Below are 22,341 nucleotides of genomic sequence, written 5' to 3' on the forward strand. Positions count from 1 at the left end.
AATATATCTATGTCTCTGCATAAGCCATTAGGAAATGGGTTAATGCAATCAAAGCTATATGAAGAATTGTTTAAGTATCTAAAAAAGACAGGAATAATGGATAGAATATAAGTTTTTTTTTCTTTTCTATCATTTACTATTCCCCTTACCATTACTCAGATAGTTGTACCAATGTACGCTCCACACTCCAGATGAGTAGGTAGTGGACATGGACCTTTTAAATTGATTTGCCAAACCTCCACAAATTTCAGAAGAAGATTTATGACTTCTGATAATTTTATTTAATCTTTATTGTAATTATCGCTTTATGTTATGGATATCATATTTATTTTATAGAGAACGTTAAGGGCAATTTACTCAGATGCTGCTTATGTGTTCTCTATATTTTCTTGTTTACTGTAATGTAAATGTCCTTTTTGCCCTTTTGCATTGTAACTGCATGGAAGAGAGAATGTTAAGGGTAATTCATTCAGGCTGCTTATGTGTTCTCTATCAGAGGAGGAATAAAAGATCCAGAGAAACTGCCACCCGCTGTCCCGTGCCTAACTACAAAAAAAAAAAAAAAAAAAAAAAAAAAAAAACACAACACAGACAACAAACCAGTTACACACATAATGCTGCATAGATTAAGAGAGAATGGTAGAGAGAGGAGAGGAGAGGAGACGAGAGGAGTCATGGGCTTTCTCTGTCTGTGACATTTAGTTTAAGTCACTAGAGGGAGCTGTTACTCTTAACCCTTAAGTGACTTCTCAAACAAACGGTTGAGCACATTTTGAGTCACTATTTTATCGAGAGGAGTACCTAACTTAACTCAAACTGATTGAGCCATCTCTATCATCTGATTGAGGTATATTATGCCAAAAAAAAAAAAAAAAATCCAGTAGATTTCACAGTGTCAATCAACAGCACTTGTCACAACACTTCTTCTAACATGGATGTCAGAAACAAATAAATCACCCCAGCCATGTGATCTGTTTTTGGTGAAATTTTGCAAGCTAAGCATATATATATATATATATATATATATATATATATTACATATTACACTGTAACTTTAATGAAAATGATGTTAAAATGATGTTACTTGGTGCTATGAAAAAACTTTAGTATATTTTTTAATAATTTTTCAAAAACATGCTCAACCAACCGGTTGATTTGGCACATAACGGTTAATTATCACCCCCTTTTTGAGAATGAACATTACAATGCACTATTAAAACAGTTGTATGGTTGTAATTCAAGTATGCTTTGGAATAAAGACATTAGTTTAGTCTTGTTTTAAAGAAAACACTCAGCAGATTATTGCTGACGTGAAAACACTTAAAAAAATAAAAGTATGAAAAAGTTATGGAAGTTTTGAATTTATATTAAATCAAATATACTGTACTATAAAATCAAAGTCATATATCTAATCAACTTGTGTTCCAAATTTGAAGTTGATATGAAAAAAAATGAAGTTCTCATGAGATTTTGTTTAGACGTAATACCAAAAATGACATCAATTCCATTGAATTTATTTGTATGCATTCTGCTGAAACAAATTAATACATTTCTGTCCAAATATCACTTCTGTAACAAAATATGGACCCTTGAGACTCAGACCTTTCTGACAATGTGTTTTGTCAAGATTAGAAAAGGTTTTGATCAAAATATGATGGGCAATGAAAAAGTATGGCAAAGTATGTGTATGAATTCCGGTACCATTTATTACCATTAGTGACATCTCAACCATTTGGTAGAGGCCGATATTTAAAAAATTATGGGATGTGTTGAAAAAAAAAAAATCGGTAACACAGTTAGAATACGGTTCCTTCGTTAATGAATAACTACACAAGAACCAATGAGTAACACAATATTACCAATCTAGTAACTATTATTAACTAACAAGAAACTAACGAACTAGTAAGTAATAGCGCACAGATGAAAGTGGTACTTCACTAGGCTATTAACTAATCAATAACTACTATTTTTTAATGCTTCCCAGAGAACTACTGAAAAAGTTTTTTTTTTTTTTAACAATCTAGTAACTACTATTAACTAAAAATAAACTCTTATTAATTAATTAATTAGTAAGTAATAGTGCACAGATGAAAGTGGTACTTCATACTTCTTTGGGAATTACTAATTATTTGGATCCGTATTATAAAGTGAAGATCATGGGAACTAACTGGTAAAACTGTTACTACATGATAGTTACACTATTCAAAACAGATCACTGATTTGTGCAACAAAACACAAGTCATTTCAAGCGTTTGAGATTTTTGGTGAACTTAAGTATATTTTTAGAAAAATTTTTTTAGAAGTATGTAGTAACACTTGAGTCATTACTAGTTAGTTCCCATGATCTTCACTTTAGAATACGGATCCAAATAATTTAGTAATTTCCACAGAAGTATGTAGTAACACTTGTGAACACTTGTAACACTAATGAAAAGCCAAGAAACTGTATAATAACACCTCCCCAAAAAATATGTTTTTATGTACGTCTCCTTGCTTATATACACACACACACACACACACACACACACACACACACACACACACATACACACACACAATATACTCATATTCATCTATATATTTAAGAAAAATGTGTTATTAATATAAAAAATATTTATATTTATGTATAATATTAATTTTTAATAAATGTATATAAAGTATATACAATATTTCTTAAATATATATACATGCATGTGTGTGTGTTTATATATACAAAATAATTAATGAATGAATTACATGTGACAAACAAGGGAAACATAGGCGAAATAAGACCTTGGAGATGGCAGTGCATGCGTTTATACGTCACGTCTTGACTATTGCAATTCGTTATACTGTGGCATTTCTAAGGCCCAAATTACCTGTCTCCAGTTAGTGCAAAATACTGCCTCAAGATTTCTATTGAAATAGAAGAAAAGGGATCACGTCACTCCACATTTAAAGGCCCTTCATTGGTTGCCATTGTAATTTTGAATACATTTTAAAATTCTCCTATTTGTTTTTAAATCTTTGCACTTTCAGTCACCTGGCTACCTACAGTACTGTATCTGACCTGCTGCATAAGTATATCCCCTCAAGAAGCTTAAGATCTGGAGATCAGAATTTATTTTAATTCTTACCCATTCTCACCCCCAATTCGCATTTTGACCATGCTTCAATATCTGACGCTTTAGGCGCCCTTTAGCGTCAGTTAGATGACGCCCTAGGATCGCGCGTAACCCTACCCACACCACAGACCTAAACCTAACCATTTAACCATTTAACTGACGCTTTCCTTTAGCGTCAGTTAGATGACGCCGTGGGATCGCCTAAAGCGCCTAAAGCGTCAAATATTGAACCATGGTCAAAGGTGATGCCTTGGGGTGAGAATGCGTTGTTTAATTCCACATTCGAGACTTAAACACAGAGGTGACCGTGCCTTTTCAGTAATCGGAGCTTGGAGTTTGACCATTTTTAAGTCTCTTTTTAAAACTCATTTGTTTTCTTTGGCATATCAGGATTGTTTTATTGCTTTTTGGAAAACTTGATGGAATAGTTACTGTCTGCTTTAAAGTGGACTGTGTTCACTCGATGTTCTTTTTTTCTGTTCTTTTGTTGTGAAGCACTTTGGTCAGTCTGCGACTGTTTTATATGTGCTTTATAAACAAGTAAACTTGAACTTGAACTAGAAACTTAAAGTAGCACAGTAGGACTTTTTACCTTCAAATAACGTTACCAAAATCGTTTAAGTGGTTCATCAAGTCATGACATGGTGAAATGCACTTATGCCACCGCTTTGCGGTCCTTTATCTGGTATATCCACGATATGTAAGATTGCACTTGGTATTTTCCATTTGTCATGTTTTTCCCTTCAAACTCTGAAATAGTCTACTGTTAACACACAGGGTTTCCGTGACTGTACAAAGCAAGTGAATGAGGCAACAGATGCGATTGGCTGTCTGCGAAGCACCTAGCAGTAACTTTCTAACTACGTTTAATTTTACATTTGGCTGTGATGTTGCAAATTATTTTTTTAGATGTGGCTTTGTGTTTTGCGGTAGGTAGTATGCAATACGGAACCATTGCCACTGAACCAACTTTAACCAAGACAGTGGGGCTCGACAGCCTTAGTCAGGGGGATGGGCACGTATGGTTGGGTTGCGGAGACATTGTGAGATTATGGTTAGGTCACGCGTCAACTACAAGAAAGGAGCAACCTCAGCAGCAGGAGGGATGTAGAGGTCAGTAAGCTGGGCTGAGTTGAGTGGGGGACGGAGGGGTGTGACTATGGGATGCCAGAGTCACTGTCGAGCCATCTTGAGGTGTCGTGGGCTAGTCTACGAAACACTGAGGATGGAAGGTGCCCACTTGAAGACCCTAGTCAAGTCAAGTCACATTTATTTATATAGCGCTTTTTACAATACAGATTGTATCAAAGCAGCTTCACAGTGATAACATGAAAGTAATACAACACAGATCAATAATATTGTTGAATATTAAATGTCCCCAACTAAGCACGCCAAAAGCAAGGCAACAGTGGCATGTCCCCTACTCGGCTCAATCCAGACGGTAGCTACAAAGTACACTGCTGCCGTTAACGCCGGACAAAAGGAGATTCACATCACCATATGGAAAGAAGCGTAAATGGATGGAGAAGCATGGTTACCGTAAAGCTACGTCTTAGTTTGTGCTTATCTTGGCGAAAGCCGAGCACAAATCAGCATGAATTTTTAACATCTACTCTCGTGTAATGGAAATCAGATCTTGTATTGAAATTATAATAGGAATGTTATTTTACTTGCTTCTCTGTGTAAGAAATTACATCTGATGGCCTAGTTGTTGATGGGCTACTCTAACTAAGGCTATTTCCATGTGACATTGCACACCAATATGATGGGGTACTTATGATGGGGTGAAGTGTAAGCAGCGGTGGAGGAAGTACTGAATCTCAGTACTTAAGTAAAAGTACAAATAACCAGATAAATATTTACTTTAGTAAAAGTAGAAGTAACACAATGGCAACCATACTTAAGTAAAAAGTAAAAAGTACCTGATTTTAAATGTACTTTAAGTATTAAAAGTAAAAGTACTTGCATAACAATTTAGCCTCTTAATGTCTATTTTCTAATGATTAATAAAACATTTAATTCTAAATCATTCAACCTAATACTCCTATAATGATGTTCAATAATGATGGAAAAAAATAGTTGTCACCATTTCTGAAACAAGCTTGCAATTATACACATCATGTTTATCCTTACTATATGTTAATAACTATGTTTGGCAATAAACGCGATTAATTTATGGTGTAATTCTGAACCTCTTGGCTTGCCATAATCCTAACCAAACGTATATTACACACGGTGCGTTTCTTATGCACTTAAAAACTAATTTTCGCGTATAAATTGCACGATAAACGCACTGCGTGCGAGACGCATTTAGTGTGACCGGGTTGATGTATCTATGGCAACCAAACGTCACTGGTGAGACAAACGTGCAACGAACGGATGGGCAGGGGAAAACTGATCAGAAAATGTAATGAAAAAGTAAGTTGTAGAAATGTAGTGGAGTAGAAAGTATAATAATTGCTGCAAAATGTAACAAAGTAAAAGTAAAAAGTATGCACTATTTATTCTACTTAAGTAAAGTAAAGATACTTGAAAAATGTACTTAAGTAAAGCAACAACGTATTTGTACTTCGTTACATTCCACCACTGAGTGTAAGGGGTCGGGAGCGACCATGCTTAAAAAATGTTTAAAACCATAATGTCCATATAAAAATAAAAGATAGAAACACATAGAGGTTTCAAACTGAATTTTATTGCAGATTATTAGGGAAATGATCAGGTAAAGGCCCAACCAGGGGTTTGTTTCCCGTACAATGACATAACTCGCTGCTTCACTACCATAGTACAATGCATCATTGAAGAAATCAACTAGCTAGTCACAACTTTTCCCAAAACTGTACTGGAGCCACATTGGTTAATGATGTCACGCAGGCGGTGGAGTAAAAAACACTTTTAATTAATCTGTTTGTGATCAAATTAATACTAATTAATGATGTTTTGCTGTAAATTACGGACATCTGAGAACTATTTTTTAATTTTACCTAGTTATTGTCTGTATTTACAGATTCAATCATAGGCTTGTTTTTAGGTTACTAGAGCATGTTTGCACGTGCACCCTCTTTAAAAATGTTGCTTTAAAGCTCATGTCAAACTAAAAGACGTAAGTGACATTATGTCTTAAAGCAAAGAATGGAAAAAAAAGTGATGACTTGTGTGAATTCCTTGTCTCGGTGCTCTTTGGATGTAAGAGATCGTTATTCCAAGAAACTTGAATAATGTTGAAAAAGATAAAAAAGACTTTATTTCATCATTTAAAAAACTGGTGACAAGTACACACCTACGTGTTGCGACTAACAAGCCTACTAGGTGTGTACTTGTGTATGTACAACTTTGCAATCCTGTTTGCGATTTTTTTGTTGGAACTTGTTTCGGAAAACACCGACTCGTTGAACTATGCTGATAACGAAGGAACCTGCAACCATAGTTGGCTAACAATGCTTTTGGGAAATGCACCCCTGGATGAACAAAGAGCTAGTTATTAACTATGATGGATTTGATCCAGTCAGTGTAGCGACACAACTCAACATAAACCCCAGGAAAGTCTGGTTCAGCACAGCCTTTACCCCAGGAAACAACACCTTTCAGTTTCCCCTTGCACACCACAGGGCCACCAGAATCTCCCTGAGAAGAAAAATGGAAAATGAAAAGGACAAAACTGTGTGTTTGTTTAAAAGTATAAAACTAATCTAAAGAGGAAGACTAAGTCAATGGCATACCTGACACGAGTCTCTGCCTCCCGCCATGAATCCGGCGCAGAACATGTTTCTAGTTATTCTTGTACCATATGCTCCCCTACACTGCTCATTTGAGAGTACAGGCAGATTCAAACACTGCAGGGCAGAAGCAGTGTGCTCTGGAAAAAGAATATGAACAGTGCTAAAACTTGTATAATGACTGAATGCACGTTTAATATATTATATAAAAGTATAAGAAGATTTTCATTACTCAGCCATCTCACCTCCAGTTTTGCCCCATCCAGAAACCAAGCACTGTTCCCCTGCAGAAGAGCAGTTGGTTGCCAGACGGATCGGCTTCACATACTTGTTGAAGAGGGCAGTCTTGCTCAGCTTGATCAGCATGATATCATTGTTATGAGGCTTATCATTATAGTTTGGGTGACGAATCACCTTCTCTGCATTGATCAGCTGCTCGGTGTCTTCAGGAATAGACACCTTGTGCTTTCCCAAGCGAACTTTGAGATAACGAGGTCTATTTGACAAGGAATATTTTTCTCAGCTCTAATACAATATATTTATAATATATGTACACATTCAGAAAGAGGAAGCATGTAACAACCTGTTGCCAATTGATTCCTTAAAAAGGTACTTTATAAAGAAAAAGGAATGTTTCATGAGGAAGAAGGTTTAACGTGAAACAAAAACAAAAAGTAGAACTTAAAAAGGGAGATTATATACTCACGAGAACTTGCAGTGAGCTGCAGACACAACCCATCTTTCATCAATCAAAGATCCTCCACACATGGTACGTCCATTCGTAAGGTACGCTTGCCAGGGCTGGGAGTGGGGCGGACATTCATAACCTCCAATGATTTTATCACCTGTGCTGCAAACTTGAAAAAAAAAATTGTTCTTTTATTAATATTAATGCTAAATCAATCAGTCAATCAACTTTTATTTATATAGCTTAATAAACAGGAATATATATATATATATATATATATATATATATATATATACTGTATATATACAGTATATAAAACATACCGTAAAACAAATGATAAAAGCAGTTTACATTGAAATCAACATTAAAATCAAGGACAGTTGTAAGCCTGTGAAAAGAGGTAGGTTTTTAACTTAGATTTAAAGACATACTTTGTGGATACTATGTGTTAGGCAAGAGGAAGACTATTACACAATTATGGACCAACAATAGAAAAAGCGCGGTCACCCTCATCTTAAGTCTAGATCTCGGAACCATCAGCAGTCTTTGTTGAGATGACCTTCATGATCTAGCAGAGTTATTTAATTTCAAAAGATCAGAGAGATATTTTGGAGCTAATCCGTTCATAGCTTTTAAAACAAAAAGCTGAATTTTAAAATCAATTCTGTAACAAACTGGCGGAAGCGAATGAAGTTGGGGAAATGTCTTTCAAAAGTCTGGCTGCGGCATTCTGAATTATCTGAAGATGACTAGTATTGGACTAACTCATTCCAATTGCCTATAAAAAGAATTACAATAGGCAAGTCTAGATGAAATTAACGAATGGATCACTCTCTCAAACTCTGCAAATGTTAAAAAAAAAACTCTTAGCCTTAGGTAATACTCTCAATTGGAAATTTGAAATCCAGTTTAAACCCAGAAACACAATTGAACTCCAAAATTACTCTGCAGTTGTTCCAAAACAACTTTCTCTTACATTTTTTAAAACAAAAGAAACATTTGAAATAGGTCTATAATTGAAAAGTACGGTTGGATCAAGATTTGTTTTTTTTTAAGTAAGGGTTTAACGGTTACTTGTTTTAGGTATTTAGGAACAACACCTGTGAGAAGGGACTTCTTACAGTATATATAAACTATAAAGACTATCTTTAATAAATAATAATAATAAAAGCAATATATAATAGTCTTTCTAAAGACTATAAGTGTAGGCATAAACTAACAATTATCTATAACTACTACAATAAGAGAGATCTACATACCCACAGCTACAACCAGAAAAGTGAACACAACAGTCTTCATTGCAGTAAAGGAGAGAAGTGCTCACAGCTTTAGAGCACTTCTGCAAAGTTCAGGAATAGCATTTATGCTTTTAAGCAAATGATTGAACACCCACTGAACCCACAGAACAGCTAAAGGGGAGCTTGCCTGAAGAGAAAGATAAGTGCTTTTGGGAACTGAATTTCCGCACAATTGATGCTTGTAGTGGACGACTGGGTCGGATGTGTCTGTTTTATTCGGATGTACTAAATACGTTGCCATTTTCCCACGGAGCTTCCAGCGAGTGGTGAACAGAGACTCACGCCTAGGCCTTGACTTTGTGAGTGCAGTGTTTTGCAGTGCTTCACATGTCCTTTTTTTCACGTGTGTTTGTGTGTGAAGGTTGCCACCGGACACGAGTGTGGGGTGTTAGCCAAGGCAGTGGTGGGTTGGGATACTGCAACACTGGTGAGATACCTTCTCTCTCTGCTCAAGCCCTGTGAATGCACTGTAACGTTGATGAAGCATCGATCATCCTCTCTGTTTGAGTTCTATGAGTATGCAGCAACGCTGGTGAGTAGGGTTGGGTATCGAGAATCGAGTATCGATTGGAACCGGGACTAACTTTTCGTTTTTCCCGGAATCGTTCAAAAGTTCAAATTTCGATTCCTAGTTTCGATATTTACAGTCCGCCGAGCTGAAGAAGAAACCGCTGAACAACACCTACGATGAAGCGTCTGCCGGAAGTGTTGGTATAACCGCGCGAGTCGAACATGAGTAGCTTATGTCGGCGGTCCAAAGTGTGGCTTCACTTTTCTAAAAATAACGAAATCTCGGCAAAATGCAAAATTTGTGACAGAAGGAGTATTTCCTTCAGAAAGGATTATTTCCTTCAGAAAGACCGTTGGTTAGCATGGTTAGCTAAACTTTTTTGACCCCGCCTCTTAAAAGAATCGCAATCGAGAATCGTTAGGAACCGGAATCGAAACAAGGAATCAGAATCGGAATCAGAATCGTTCAAATTCAAACGATACCCAACCCTACTGGTGAGATACGTACAGTACCTTCACTCTATGCTTGAGCCCTGTGAATGCACTGTAACGTAGATCATCCTCTGCTTGAGTCATCATAAGTACACAGCAACGCTGGTGAGATGCGTACCTACTCTCTCTGCTTGAGCCCTGTGAATGCACCGTAATGTTGATCATCCTCTGCTTGAGTCCAATAAGTACGGAGCAACGCTGGTGAGATGCGTACCTTCTATCTCTGCTCGAGCCCTGTAAATGTACTGCAATATTGAAGCATTGATCATTGAAGCACAGCCGGTGAACCACGGAGCATTCTGTCCTTTGGAGTTCTGTGACCATACTGCTGCATTGGGAGAACCGAAGCCGCTTTCCCATCTGGGCTCTGTGAAGAGGAGTTCCCTGGAGATCCATCACTGAGTCACGTTGCTTACCAAAAAATGCTTGCTGCTTTTAGATGATTTAAAAATTAATAAAGCATTAGTCCTTTTTACACGTTATCTGTCTGCCTTTGTGCTCTTATGGTGTTGGTTCCTCACGGTGGTACGTAGTTGAGGGGCGTGGCCAGTCATCAGAGTCCGTCCCGACCTGTGCCGCAGCCCATTCTCACCCCCAAGGCGTCACCTAACTGACGCCTTGGGAAGCATTTGACCTTGCTTCAATATCTGACGCTTTAGGCGCACTTTAGCGTCAGTTAGATGACGCCCTAGGATCGCGTGTACCCTACCCCCACCCCAGACCTAAACCTAACCGCGTCCTCGAACTGACGCTTTCCTTTAGCGTCAGTTAGATGACGCCGTAGGATCGCGTCATGTAAGTGATGCTAAAGGGCGCCTAAAGCGTCAAATATAGAAGCATGGTCAAAGGTGACGCCTTGGGGTGAGAATGCGTTGTGTGTCGGTGACATGAGGACCTAAACAATAAACTAGCGTATTACCTTAAAGTACACAATGTTTAATTTATAAGCACATTTAACTATTTTGTATTCACAACATTCAATTAAAAAATATCATTGAAGAAATAATCTTTTTTTCTTTTCTTTTTTTTTTAAATGTCATTGCCTTTGGCAGATCCAAAAGTGCAGTATTATCTGAAAATTTTTGTAGTTGACAAGATAATCAGAATCAGCAGTAAAGGGTCAGTAACAAAGGGGAAAATATGGGCTCCTGTTTTGGTTAAGATGATGCCAGACAATTTATTAAGTCTGGCAGTGAGATTTAGATGATAGAATCTGGGATCCATGCAATTGAAAATTCAGTAATGCATTAGATAAAATATGTGCTTGAATTGTATTGAAAGCAATAGAAAAAAACATAATTTGTACAGAATGAAGTACACCTTACAGCTACAATGTTAGTAGAGTCACAATCTCAATTATCACTGAAACTGTGTGGGTTCATTTTACACATCCATTGCAACAAAACCACAAAACCATTCTTAGCTTCTGAGAAAACTTTAGTCCAATCTCTTCAGACCGTTTTGTTTTTGGTGGTGTGGAGTTTAGAGAAGTGAAGAAAGAAGTACATATGTACACACACAGACACAAACACGCTATCAAAGCCAGCTCGTTAGGCACAACAAAGGAGACAACACGTTGGATAATGATCAAAACGAATACAATTTATTAAAGAAGAATTAAAAGGTAAAAAGTTTAATTACAAATAATGTGTAAATTGGTTTGGTTGATTGATATTTTTATTTTGAACATGTAAATACAAGTAAAATCAGAGAAAGAAAAAAATCAGAGGTGAAACTTCGGGGCAGGCGAGTTTTGAATTACTTGGATGATTGGCTGATTCTAGCTCGATCTCATTCAGACCACATAGAACACAGGACCATATTACTCAAGCATCTCGAGAAACTGGGCCTCACAGTCTATTGGGCGAAAAGTTTGCTGTCCCCCAGTCAGAAAATATCCTTTCTGGGCACAGAGCTAAACTCGCTGTCAATGACAGCGCGACTATCGCCAGAGTGCAGATTAAAGCAGCAGGTACTCCAGCTGGGCCTGCTTCACATGCGCCCGCTGCAGTTATGGCTCAAAGAACAAGTACCTCTTTGAGCTTGGGCTTCTGGTCTGTTTCGCCTCAAGGTCGATCAGAAATGTGTCACAGCTCTGAAACCTTGGAAAGTGACCGACTGGCAGTCAGGTGTAAGCCTGGGGACTTCCTCAAGTGTGCAGGTGGTGTCTACGGACGCCTCCTCCTCGGGATGGGGAGCGCTGTACGAGGGCAGACCGTTCTTTGGCCAGTGGTCAGAACGAGAGAAGCTCCTTCATATAAACTGTCTGGAAATGATGGCAGTCGACAACGCGCTGAGGCACTTTGGTCTCTGAATAAAAGGTCACCACGTCTTAGTACGCTCGGACAACGTGTCAGTGGTGGCCTACATAAATCACCAGGGTGGCAAACGGTCCTAAAACCTTTTCAGGCTGACGGAACGCATCTTGGTCTGGGCTCAGCACAATCTGGGCTTGCTGAGAGCAACTCACGTGCATGGCTCCGACAATTTGGGGCCAAGTGGACTGTCCAGAAACAATATTCCGTCAGAAGAGTCGTCTCTGGAGCCGCAGATGATCCTCCTGCTGTGGGAGACATTCGGCAGAGCGCAGGTGGACCTATTCGCGTCCCAGGAGAATGTTCACTGCCCAATTTTTTTCTCCAAGAGCAAGAATGTGCTGTCCCACATCTGGTCCCACTGCCTGCTCTATGCTTTTCCCCCAGTCTTGCTCCTGACTCAGGTGCTGGAACGGATCATTGAAACCGGATACTCAGTGCACCTTGTGGCTCCACTCTGGACAAACCAATTCTGAGGAAAGACCTCCTCTCTCATGCTGAGGGCTCAATTTAGCATCCTCACCCGGAACGGTGGGCCCTGCACACATGGGCCATCAACGGATACCCGCAAACCTCCCCGAAGGAGTGCTGAACACAATCACGCAAACCAGAGCGCTAACTACTAGACGACTCTATGCCTCCAAGTGGTCAGTGTTTGTTAACTGGTGCAAAGCCCAAGACTTTCCACCCATAAACAGCGGGGTAAAAGAAGTGCTCTCCTTCCTTCAAGAGCTGCTGGATAAGGGCAGGTCCCCATCCACGTTCAAAGTTTAGGTGGCGGCCATAGCAGCATTTACGAAACCCGTGACTGGCCTGTCACTGGGGTCATCCGTTTTCTAAAATGAGCTAAGAGGCTGAATCCTCCCAGACCTCCCTCTATCCCCATGTGGGACCTTTTCCACGGTTCTGGAAGCCATGAAAGGTGCCCCATTTGCAGGGGCGTGTCTAGAGCATTTTTAGTGGGGGGGCCATGCTGGGGCACTGCCTCCAAATGGGGTGGCCACCAGTGACCAAAAAAAAAAGCTAAATTCTACAGTATATTACGTAAATCCAATTAATTGTATTATTTTTTTTTAACTTGAATAAAGTTACTTGTAAACAAATGTAGTAATAAATTACATTTTTTGATTAATTTAGTTTTTTTGGCATCCCTGTATATATCCATTAAGTTCAATTTGAGAGCCAGTGTTTATTATTTTTAGTGTTTTTATAAAACTAACAAGTTTATAAAATAAAAGCAATTTTAATAATGAGCAATTTTAAAACCCCAGAGGCAGAAACAAGGTCAACTATTTTCTTTTAATTAGTTTTGCCATTACAATATACAGTAGTTTTATTCACAATCTCTTTCAAATAATAATAATTAATCACTGTCTGTCTGGCCTGTTGATTCCTTGCTGGCTGATTCTGTTCCAGTGACAATTTTTTCTTGCTGCCTGACATTTTCTTCAGTTGCTTCTGCCTCTACACTTGTTTTGTTTTTGTTTTTTCTTTGAAAGAAACTCCCTATATCTTTACTTCTTTTCATGGCTTGGCACTGCTCTCTTCCCTGCCTTCAAAAAAGAAACACTTATGTTTGTCTGTTATTCTCAATGTCAACAAAAACAATTCAAATTGTGAATGAAATGTACAGAATGCATCCATGTCATTTCACGTATAAATTACTAAGTTAGGACTCACAATTTAACTGACTATTTAAGTGACTTACTCTCATGCATTAACAAGTAACGTACGTGTCACCAGACAATTATTATAATGTGGTCACTCACTGTCACAAAATACACTGTTACAAAATATGCAAAATCACCATGACAGTGTTTATTCATTTGTTTGATATTATACTTTTATTGTGTTTTAGGTAACACTTTACAATAAGGTTCATTAGTTAACATTACTAAATGCATTAACTAACATGAACTAATGATGAGCAATGCATTAGTTACAGTGTTTATTAATCTTTGTTAATGTTAGTTAATACAAATACAGCTGTTCATTGTGCGTTCATGTTAGTTCACAGTCCATTAACTAATGTTAACTAATACAACCTTTGATTTTAATAACGTATTAGTAAATGTTGGAATTAATATTAACTAAGATTAATAAATGCGGTAACACTTTACAATAAGGTTCGTTAGTTAACATTAGCTAACTGCATTAGTTAATATGAACTAATAATGAATAGCACATATACAGCATTTGTTAATCTTTGTTAATGTTATTTTCAACATTTACTAATACTTGATTAAAATCTTGTTAACATTAGTTAATGCACCATGAACTAACATGAACAAACAATGAACAGCTGTATTTTCATGAACTAACATCAACGAAGATGAACAAATGCCGTAACAAATGTATTGCTCATGGTTAGTGCATGTTAGTAAATACATTAACTAATGTTAACTAATGAACCTTATTGTAAAGTGTTACCATAAATGCTGAAGAAGTATTGTTCACATATTGTACATGTTAACTAATGTAGTTAACTGATGTTAACTAATGAACCTTATTGTAAAGTGTTACCGTGTTTTATTAAACTTTGACTGAACTAGGGATGGCCATTCGATTAAATTTTCTTAGTCGATCGTCGGAAGAATTAACGACCGACTATCGATTAATCATTAATATTTTTATATTCAAATTTATTATATTTCACTTTTTATAAATTAAAAATGCCATGAAAATACAAATATAAAGCGTGTTTTTCCTCGATTAGATCTTTATTACAAGATGATCAACTTGTGGCAGTTAAACTGGGCGTTCGGTTAGGCTAAATTTGAAGATATGCGCGGCGGTGCTCTAACTGAACCTGCAGCTGCGAGTTGGCCCTCGTGAGACCCTCGTTTGTTCCAAAATAATAAATAATAATAAAAATAACTTAACCAAAAACATAATAACATTTAGATCTGACAGGTTTTGTCAACATGAACGTCGAGAAAGTGTGAGAGAGATTAGCCTACCTGACAATCAATTAGGCTACTTTCTATGGGCTACTTTAAGCTTCATAAAAAATAACTCGCATACAACTTCTGCTCCAGTCTACTGATTTTTGTTGAGAAAGATAAGCATGTTGATGATATGATCTGGGGTCAGACGCGACCGCAACCTGTATGGTGACCCTCAAGCCTTGTTTACACTTTCGCCTGGCACTTCAGCGCGTGAGCGCGAGTCTCTGCAGACTGCGAGTGCTTGCGGACGCGTCGAGTGTAAACAAATGCTTCAGTCCAGCCGCTGAAAACGTCGCTCTGATGAGGGGACTCACGTTGCCGGGATGCACAGGTACCTCCGCGCTAACATGACCAGCCCGGGGAACACGTTCACTTTCCACCCACACTACGCAACGCAGCAGCATTAGTAATATGTTGACCGTTGTTTCTCTGACGCTGTACTTCTTTGAATCACAAACTTCCGTAGAGTCTATAAACTGATTGGCCGTAAAATTAACAAATCACAAGACATCTTATAGGGGGGGGCACCTGGGGTGGCCAATCGAATTTCAGGGGGGGCCGGTGCCCCCCCTGGCCACCACGTGGACCCGCCCCTGCCCATTTGAGCCAATCCAGATGTCAGATATGAAACACCTGTCGTTCAAAACAGTGTTTCTCATGGCTCTAGGGGATCTACAAGCGCTCTCAATATGTGCAACCTGTCTGTAATTTGGGCCTAATGACTCGAAGGTCATACTCAAACCAAGACACGGATATACTGTATGCCTAAATCCCTCAACACACCGTTCAGAGCCCAGGTTATTTCCCCGTCTGCCCTACCGATTTATAATAAGGAAAAAGACACGAGCCTCCTTTGCCCAGTCAGGGCATTAAGTGTCTCGCTCATCCCTTTTCAGACAGACTGTGCAGCTTTTTGTTTCGTTTAGTGGTCGCTCTAAGGGCCTAGCCGCATCGAAACAGAGCCTATCCAGATGGATAGTTGAGGCCATGGCACTGGCATACACAACAAGGGGACTAAAGTGCCCTTTAGGTGTTAGAGCACACTCCATCAGAGGCATGGCCTCATCATTGGCAGGGTCTAGTGGGATCACCTTACAAGATATCTGTATGGCGGCAGGCTGGGCCTCCCCGTCTACATTTAGAAGGTTTTATAACCTAGAAGTTCCCGCCTTGCAGGCTAAACTACTGTTGTTTTAAAAGTTAAGTATCATCTGCCCCATTGCTTCGGCACATAGTACTATACACTCGCTTTTTCTTGATGTTCAGTCAGCCCATCAGTGTGTGCTATTAATTAGAGAATTTCTCTTTCATTGACTTTTATTGAACAGTTGAGAAAACATTGTGATGTGGAGAGAAGGACGACCCCAAGGCGAAATGCAGCACAATTGTCTTTAATCAACAGATAACGCTGTCCAGAGATCAGAAAGCTTAATGATAAATGTAACTGAGAGTCCTCCAATGGAGCAGATAACAGAAAACAATATAGATCCTCCAGATGGACAGCAAAACGATCTCAGTGGTAGACAACACCAAAGTGGTGCCAGCCAACCCAGGTACTCACTGATGGTTAGGTATCAGGCTGACAATGCGTGACAGGTGCTGGGCAGGAACTCTGTAATAAGCACTCCGCAATGGACAGGACAGGACAGGAACGCTAGTGCACAGAGACTTCATACGCATTAAGGCGGGCATACACTGTGTGATGTCTGTGCGATTTCAGCAAGGTACCTACTCACACTCAACGAGTAAATCGCATGCGATGCAAAGCCAAAGTTCAGGATTTATGTGCTCACACTGTATGGTCCGATCATCAAGCTGCGACTTCACTGCTCACACTATACGTGTAATATCTGCGATAACCCCCTGGATTGCGCCTATCTGTATGTATCCAGAGATATTGTCAAAACAAGCATCTGCTATCCATATCAAGATGATTTAGTATTTTCAGTTTATGCATTTAATTATTATTAGGATTATTGTATTATAATTATTAGGGGAGGCCTATAGGCTAATTTTATTATTTAATTGATCCGCTATTGTAATAAATTTGCCGCGCAATATTTTCACAGCACATAACCAACGTGCTGTGAGGTGGCTCACAGGTGGCTTGGAAGACGTGGGTAATATTATCAATTTTGCAACATGAACTGGAGGTAAGCAACAATAATTTGTAGCTAGTTTGAACCACAGAACTTAAAGCTCTCCCTCTTTTCGTTTTTATTTTAATTTTATTTTTGCTGCAGATGAAATGGTTAAACTTCTGTTTTCGCGCAGGTGCAGTGAGGGAAAAAAACTGAATTTAGGGCAATCGGTTCGTAGCGTTGCTTCAACTGTGCGATATAGTCACGAGGAGCGACCAAAATTTCTGACATGCCAGAAATTCATCCGACCATCCGATTGTCGATCGTGAGAGGTTAATCGCCTCTCGTTTCTCCCTGTAGCCTACACTGCACAAACACTGCACGACAAACGACGCACGACAAAGCTGAAAATCGGTCCGACACGAAAAAGAGTCGCACGAGTCAGAATTCGGCTCAAAATCGGACGAAAATCGCAGTGTATGCCCGCCTTTACTCACAAAATAATCTGGCAACGAGACTGGGAAAGGCAGGGGTAAATGAAGCAGAGACAATTAGAGAAATAGAGAACAGGTGTGGAAAGAATGATGAGCAAATGAATTGAGAATGAGGAGTTGACGTCATTTTACAGTGCCCCTCCCCTTTCCGCCGTGTTGGTAGGTTTCCCACGACAAAACAGTATTGATTACGTGTTTTTTTAGCTCGGTATTAGAGGAGTTTCTCGCAATACCGCACTGTTTTACCATGCCTGGAAGTAACTGCTGCGTTAAAAACCGATAAAAACCCTGGTAACCGATAGCGTCACCTACCATCATGGCCGACCGGCTCAGACCCCGCCCAAATAGGCACGTGACTCCTCATTCTCAATACAGAGTGGAGAAAGCTGGAAATGATAATAGATATGTGTGAGCATAATTAATGAGAGATGTGTGTGTGTGTGTGTGTGTGTGCGTGCGTGCGTGCGTGTGTGTGAGTGGTATGGTAATCAGCGAGTGTAACGGTATGTGTCCAGAAGGGGGAGTAAGGAGAAATAATGCCAGGATCATGACAAACAATATATAATAAAAAGTCCTCACAATCAAAAAAAAGTTGTGTGTCACGCAGAAAGTAAAACAGCATACATTCATACTGTCAAACCTTCCTTCCAAAACATTTATTATGACCATGGCAAACTGTATGAGAAGAACCGTTGTCTCATATGCTAATTTTTACTTGTGAATCCTTTGTTGTGATCTTATTGGCTGATATGTTCTGTAGGGATGTTCAAAAAAATGCTTAAAAGCATAGGTACATTTCCTCAATTTTGCAGAAGTGCTCTAAAGCTGTGAGAACTTCTCTCCTTTACTGCAATGAAGACTGTTGTGTTCACTTTTCTGGTTGTGGCTGTGGGTATGTAGATCTCTCTTATTAGTCATTATTCATGACAAGATTATCCCTACACTGATATGTATTATAGATAGTCTTTAGCATTAACATGAATAAAAGAACAATTCATTTTTCAATGAAGTTTACAGCACAGGTGATGAAATCATTGGAGGTTATGAATGTTCACCGCACTCCCAGCCCTGGCAAGTGTACCTTACGGATCAGATTTACTTTTGTGGAGGATCTTTGATTAAAAAAAGATGGATCGTGTCTGCAGCTCACTGCAACTTCTTGTGAGTATATGACCTCCCTTTTTAACCTGTATTTTTTTAAAAACATGTTAAAGCTACTTTACCATCAAACTACATTTTCCCTAAAGACCCTTTTAAGAAATCTATTAGCAACAGGTTGTTTCTGTTTACCATTTCTGAATGTGTACTAAAAAAAAAAAAAAAAAAAAAAAAAAAAATCCAAATCTCTAAAGAAAAAGAAAAGCTGTCAAAAAACTTACTCATTCTGTACTATAATAAAGATGGGAGCGTGTTAGTCTACCAACCATTGGCATCCAGCTCAAATTTTGAAACAAATTTACATTTGTGTACAGTATTTAAATATGCAGATTTTCTGCTTCAATAAATAATCACATTATTTTTCAGCTTTCTAATGCAGGATTTTTATTGTCTGTAATTGTCTTACCATAAAACCTATATTATATATTGTGACTGTAAAACCTATTTAAGACTATAAACAGACCTAATATGTAGGTAGGCAATATTCTAATAAACATTGTATTAGGGCTGAGTAAAATTTTGAGTTTCTTTTTTCAAATAGACTCCAACTCGTTGTCCACCTGGGAAAGCACAACTTGGCTGTTAGTGAAAACACAGAGCAGCTGATCAATGCAGAGAAGGTGATTCGTCATCCAGACTTTAATGGTCAGACTCTTAACAATGACATCATGTTGATCAAGCTGAGAAAGCCTGCCCTCTTCAACAAGTATGTGAAGCCGATCCGTCTGGCAACCAAGTGCTCTTCTGCTGGGGAACAGTGCTTGGTTTCTGGATGGGGCAAAACTGGAGGTGAGATGGCTGAGTAATGAAAATCTTCGGTAACACTTTAAAATAATGGTCAGTATTAACAAGTAGCTATGCAGGAAGTAATAGGTAGTACTGAATTAACACCGAAGTTAATACTATTAACTAATATGGAAGCAATATTAACTAATCATTAAGTAATAGGTAATTAGTACAAAGGTAGTTCCTTGGTAGGTATTTGATTGTTACTAAAGAAATATATCCTCATTGAGAACTACTTGTGAACTAAGAAATAATAACCAATTAATTACTAATCACAAAAGTAACATGTCTAAAAAGTGAACAATTGTGGGGGTTTTACTCTTAACGTGGTCATAACATTTCAGAAGCATGTGCCTCAAATGGGTTCTTTGTGGAAACCAGTTTATGAAGTTTATATATCCTCCCAAATACATTAGCTAGGTTGCGATTGTGACCACTACTCTTGCCAGGATGGACGCATGTTCTCTGTTTATTTAAAACTTAAACATAAAATAATACTAATAATGACAGTTTTTAAAAATAAATCTTAAATAATTAGGAAGTGATGCTGACACTCTCATGATTGGATTAGTTCACTATTATGAGCTCTATTGAATGTCAGTCACATATATCTCAGACTCCAAAGACCTATAACTTTATGTTACAGTAGCTGCCTGAGGAGGACTTCTCTTCAGGACATCAAAATAAACATTGATGTTCACTTGTCAAAAACAATTTGTATCTTTAATGAAGAAATTGGCTGCATTTATGTTACGATAAGCGCAAAACCACATCTTCCAGATTACAGTGTTTGTTAGAATATTAGTGCCTCACAGAACCTGTACATGTGTCAAATATAAAATTAAATAACTTGTATCATTTGTGAAAAACATGTTAACTCCTCACTAACTACTTAAGCGTTACCTTGTTATCCCACAGGAACTACTAGTGATGTGGCCCATTATTTTAAAGTGAAAAACATGTTAACTCCTAACTAACTACAAGCGTTACCTTGTGTAAACATTGCGGGATGACAAGGTAACGCTTGTAGTTAGTTAGGAGTTAACATGTTTTTCACTTTAAAATAATGGGCCACATCACTAGTAGTTCCTGTGGGATAACAAGGTAACGCTTAAGTAGTTAGTGAGGAGTTAACATGTTTTTTACAAATGATACAAGTAATTTAATTTTATATTTGACACATACTGTACAGGTTCTGTGAGGCACTAATATTCTAACAAACACTGTAATCTGGAAGATGTGGTTTTTCTGCTTATCGTAACATAAATGCAGCCAATTTCTTCATTAAGATGCTAATTGTTTTTGACAAGTGAAGATCAATGTTTATTTTGATGTCCTAAAGAGAAATCCTCCTCAGGCAGCTACTGTAACATAAAGTTATAGGTCTTTGGAGTCTGAGATATATGTGACTGACATTCAATAGAGCTCATAATAGTGAACTAATCCAATCATGAGAGTGTCAGCATCACTTCCTAATTATTTAAGGTTTATTTTTTAAAAACTGTCATTATTAGTATTATTTTATGTTTAAGTTTTAAATAAACAGAGAACATGCGTCCATCCTGGCAAGAGTAGTGGTCACAATCTCAACCTAGCTAATGTATTTGGGAGGATATATAAACTTCATAAACTGGTTTCCACAAAGAACCCATTTGAGGCACATGCTTCTGAAATGTTATGACCACATTAAGAGTAAAACCCCCACAATTGTTCACTTTTTAGACATGTTACTTTTGTGATTAGTAATTAATTGGTTATTATTTCTTAGTTCACAAGTAGTTCTCAATGAGGATATATTTCTTTAGTAACAATCAAATACCTACCAAGGAACTACCTTTGTACTAATTACCTATTACTTAATGCTTAGTTAATATTGCTTCCATATTAGTTAATAGTATTAACTTCGTAACTACTGACCATTATTTTAAAGTGTTACCAAATCTTCTTATACTTTTATGGTCAGATATTAAACGTGCATTCAGTCATTATACAAGTTTTAGCACTGTTCATTTTCTTTTTCCAGAGCACACTGCTTCTGCCCTGCAGTGTTTGAATCTGCCTGTACTCTCAAATGCGCAGTGTAGGGGAGCATATGGTGCAAAAATAACTAGAAACATGTTCTGTGCCGGATTCATGGAGGGAGGCAAAGACTCGTGTCAGGTGTCATTGACTTAGTCTTCCTCTTTATATGTTTGAAATTTTTATACAAACCACAATTTGGTCCTTTTCATTTTCCAATTTTGTTCTCAGGGGGATTCTGGTGGCCCACTAGTGTGCGAGGGGAAACTGAAAGGTATTGTTTCCTGGGGTGATGGCTGTGCTCAACCAGACCTTCCTGGGGTATATACTGAGTTGTGTCGCTACACTGACTGGATCAAATCCGTCATAGCTAACAACTAGCTATTTGTTTAGCCTGGTCGGCCCTGTACAAGTACATTTTCCTAATTAAATTCAGTTTGAAACGTGTATGTGTTTCTATCTTTTATTTTTATATGGGTATTGTTTTTAAGCATTTTTTATAATCATGGTTGCTCCCCACCCCTGTGCTGCTACTGCTAAAATTAAGTAGGAGAGCGCGGCGCTGGGGCACAACCTAACACGGGGTTAGTAACACAGATCTTTTTACATATTAGTCAGGATCAAGCAGGTTGCCTTTGTGGTCTTTTTCTCTCGCTGCCTGAAGACTTGGGAAAGTTTTGATTAGATTTCATGAAGATACTGGACAAAGAGTGTTTTGACACCATGCAAGTAAAT

The 22,341-nt window shown here is 38.2% G+C and overlaps 2 protein-coding genes across 2 annotated transcripts; one reads left to right on the top strand and one right to left on the bottom strand.

Moving 5' to 3' along the window:
- Positions 1–5,776: 5,776 nt before the first annotated feature.
- LOC120486041 (trypsin-2) lies at positions 5,777–8,867 on the bottom strand. The gene is made up of 5 exons (XM_039681885.2): positions 8,765–8,867; positions 7,524–7,674; positions 7,063–7,313; positions 6,821–6,957; positions 5,777–6,725 (listed from the first exon to the last, which is right to left on the bottom strand). Exons 1-5 carry the CDS (start codon positions 8,802–8,804, stop codon positions 6,576–6,578), a joined length of 729 nt encoding a protein of 242 aa, XP_039537819.2. The 5' UTR covers positions 8,805–8,867; the 3' UTR covers positions 5,777–6,575.
- Positions 8,868–18,455: 9,588 nt separating this feature from the next.
- Positions 18,456–22,053, top strand: LOC120486044 (trypsin-like). The gene is made up of 5 exons (XM_039681888.2): positions 18,456–18,535; positions 18,654–18,804; positions 19,343–19,590; positions 21,611–21,747; positions 21,838–22,053. The coding sequence occupies exons 1-5, from the start codon at positions 18,496–18,498 to the stop codon at positions 21,985–21,987; spliced, it is 726 nt and encodes a 241-aa protein (XP_039537822.2). The 5' UTR covers positions 18,456–18,495; the 3' UTR covers positions 21,988–22,053.
- The last annotated feature ends 288 nt before the right edge of the window (positions 22,054–22,341 follow it).

The sequence above is a fragment of the Pimephales promelas genome, chromosome 10 (genome assembly GCF_988280905.1).
Source record: "Pimephales promelas chromosome 10, fPimPro1.hap1.1, whole genome shotgun sequence".
NCBI classification, from domain to species: Eukaryota; Metazoa; Chordata; class Actinopteri; order Cypriniformes; family Leuciscidae; genus Pimephales; species Pimephales promelas.

Coding starts and splice junctions, on each gene's coding strand:
- LOC120486044 (XM_039681888.2), top strand. CDS start 18,496: ATGAAGACTGTTGTGTTCACTTTTCTGGTTGTGGCTGTGG. Junction 18,536..18,653: donor TTTTCTGGTTGTGGCTGTGG/GTATGTAGATCT, acceptor TTTTCAATGAAG/TTTACAGCACAGGTGATGAA. Junction 19,591..21,610: donor TGGATGGGGCAAAACTGGAG/GTGAGATGGCTG, acceptor TTCTTTTTCCAG/AGCACACTGCTTCTGCCCTG.
- LOC120486041 (XM_039681885.2), bottom strand. CDS start 8,804: ATGAAGACTGTTGTGTTCACTTTTCTGGTTGTAGCTGTGG. Junction 6,958..7,062: donor TGGATGGGGCAAAACTGGAG/GTGAGATGGCTG, acceptor TTCTTTTTCCAG/AGCACACTGCTTCTGCCCTG. Junction 6,726..6,820: donor GAGGCAGAGACTCGTGTCAG/GTATGCCATTGA, acceptor TTTTCTTCTCAG/GGAGATTCTGGTGGCCCTGT.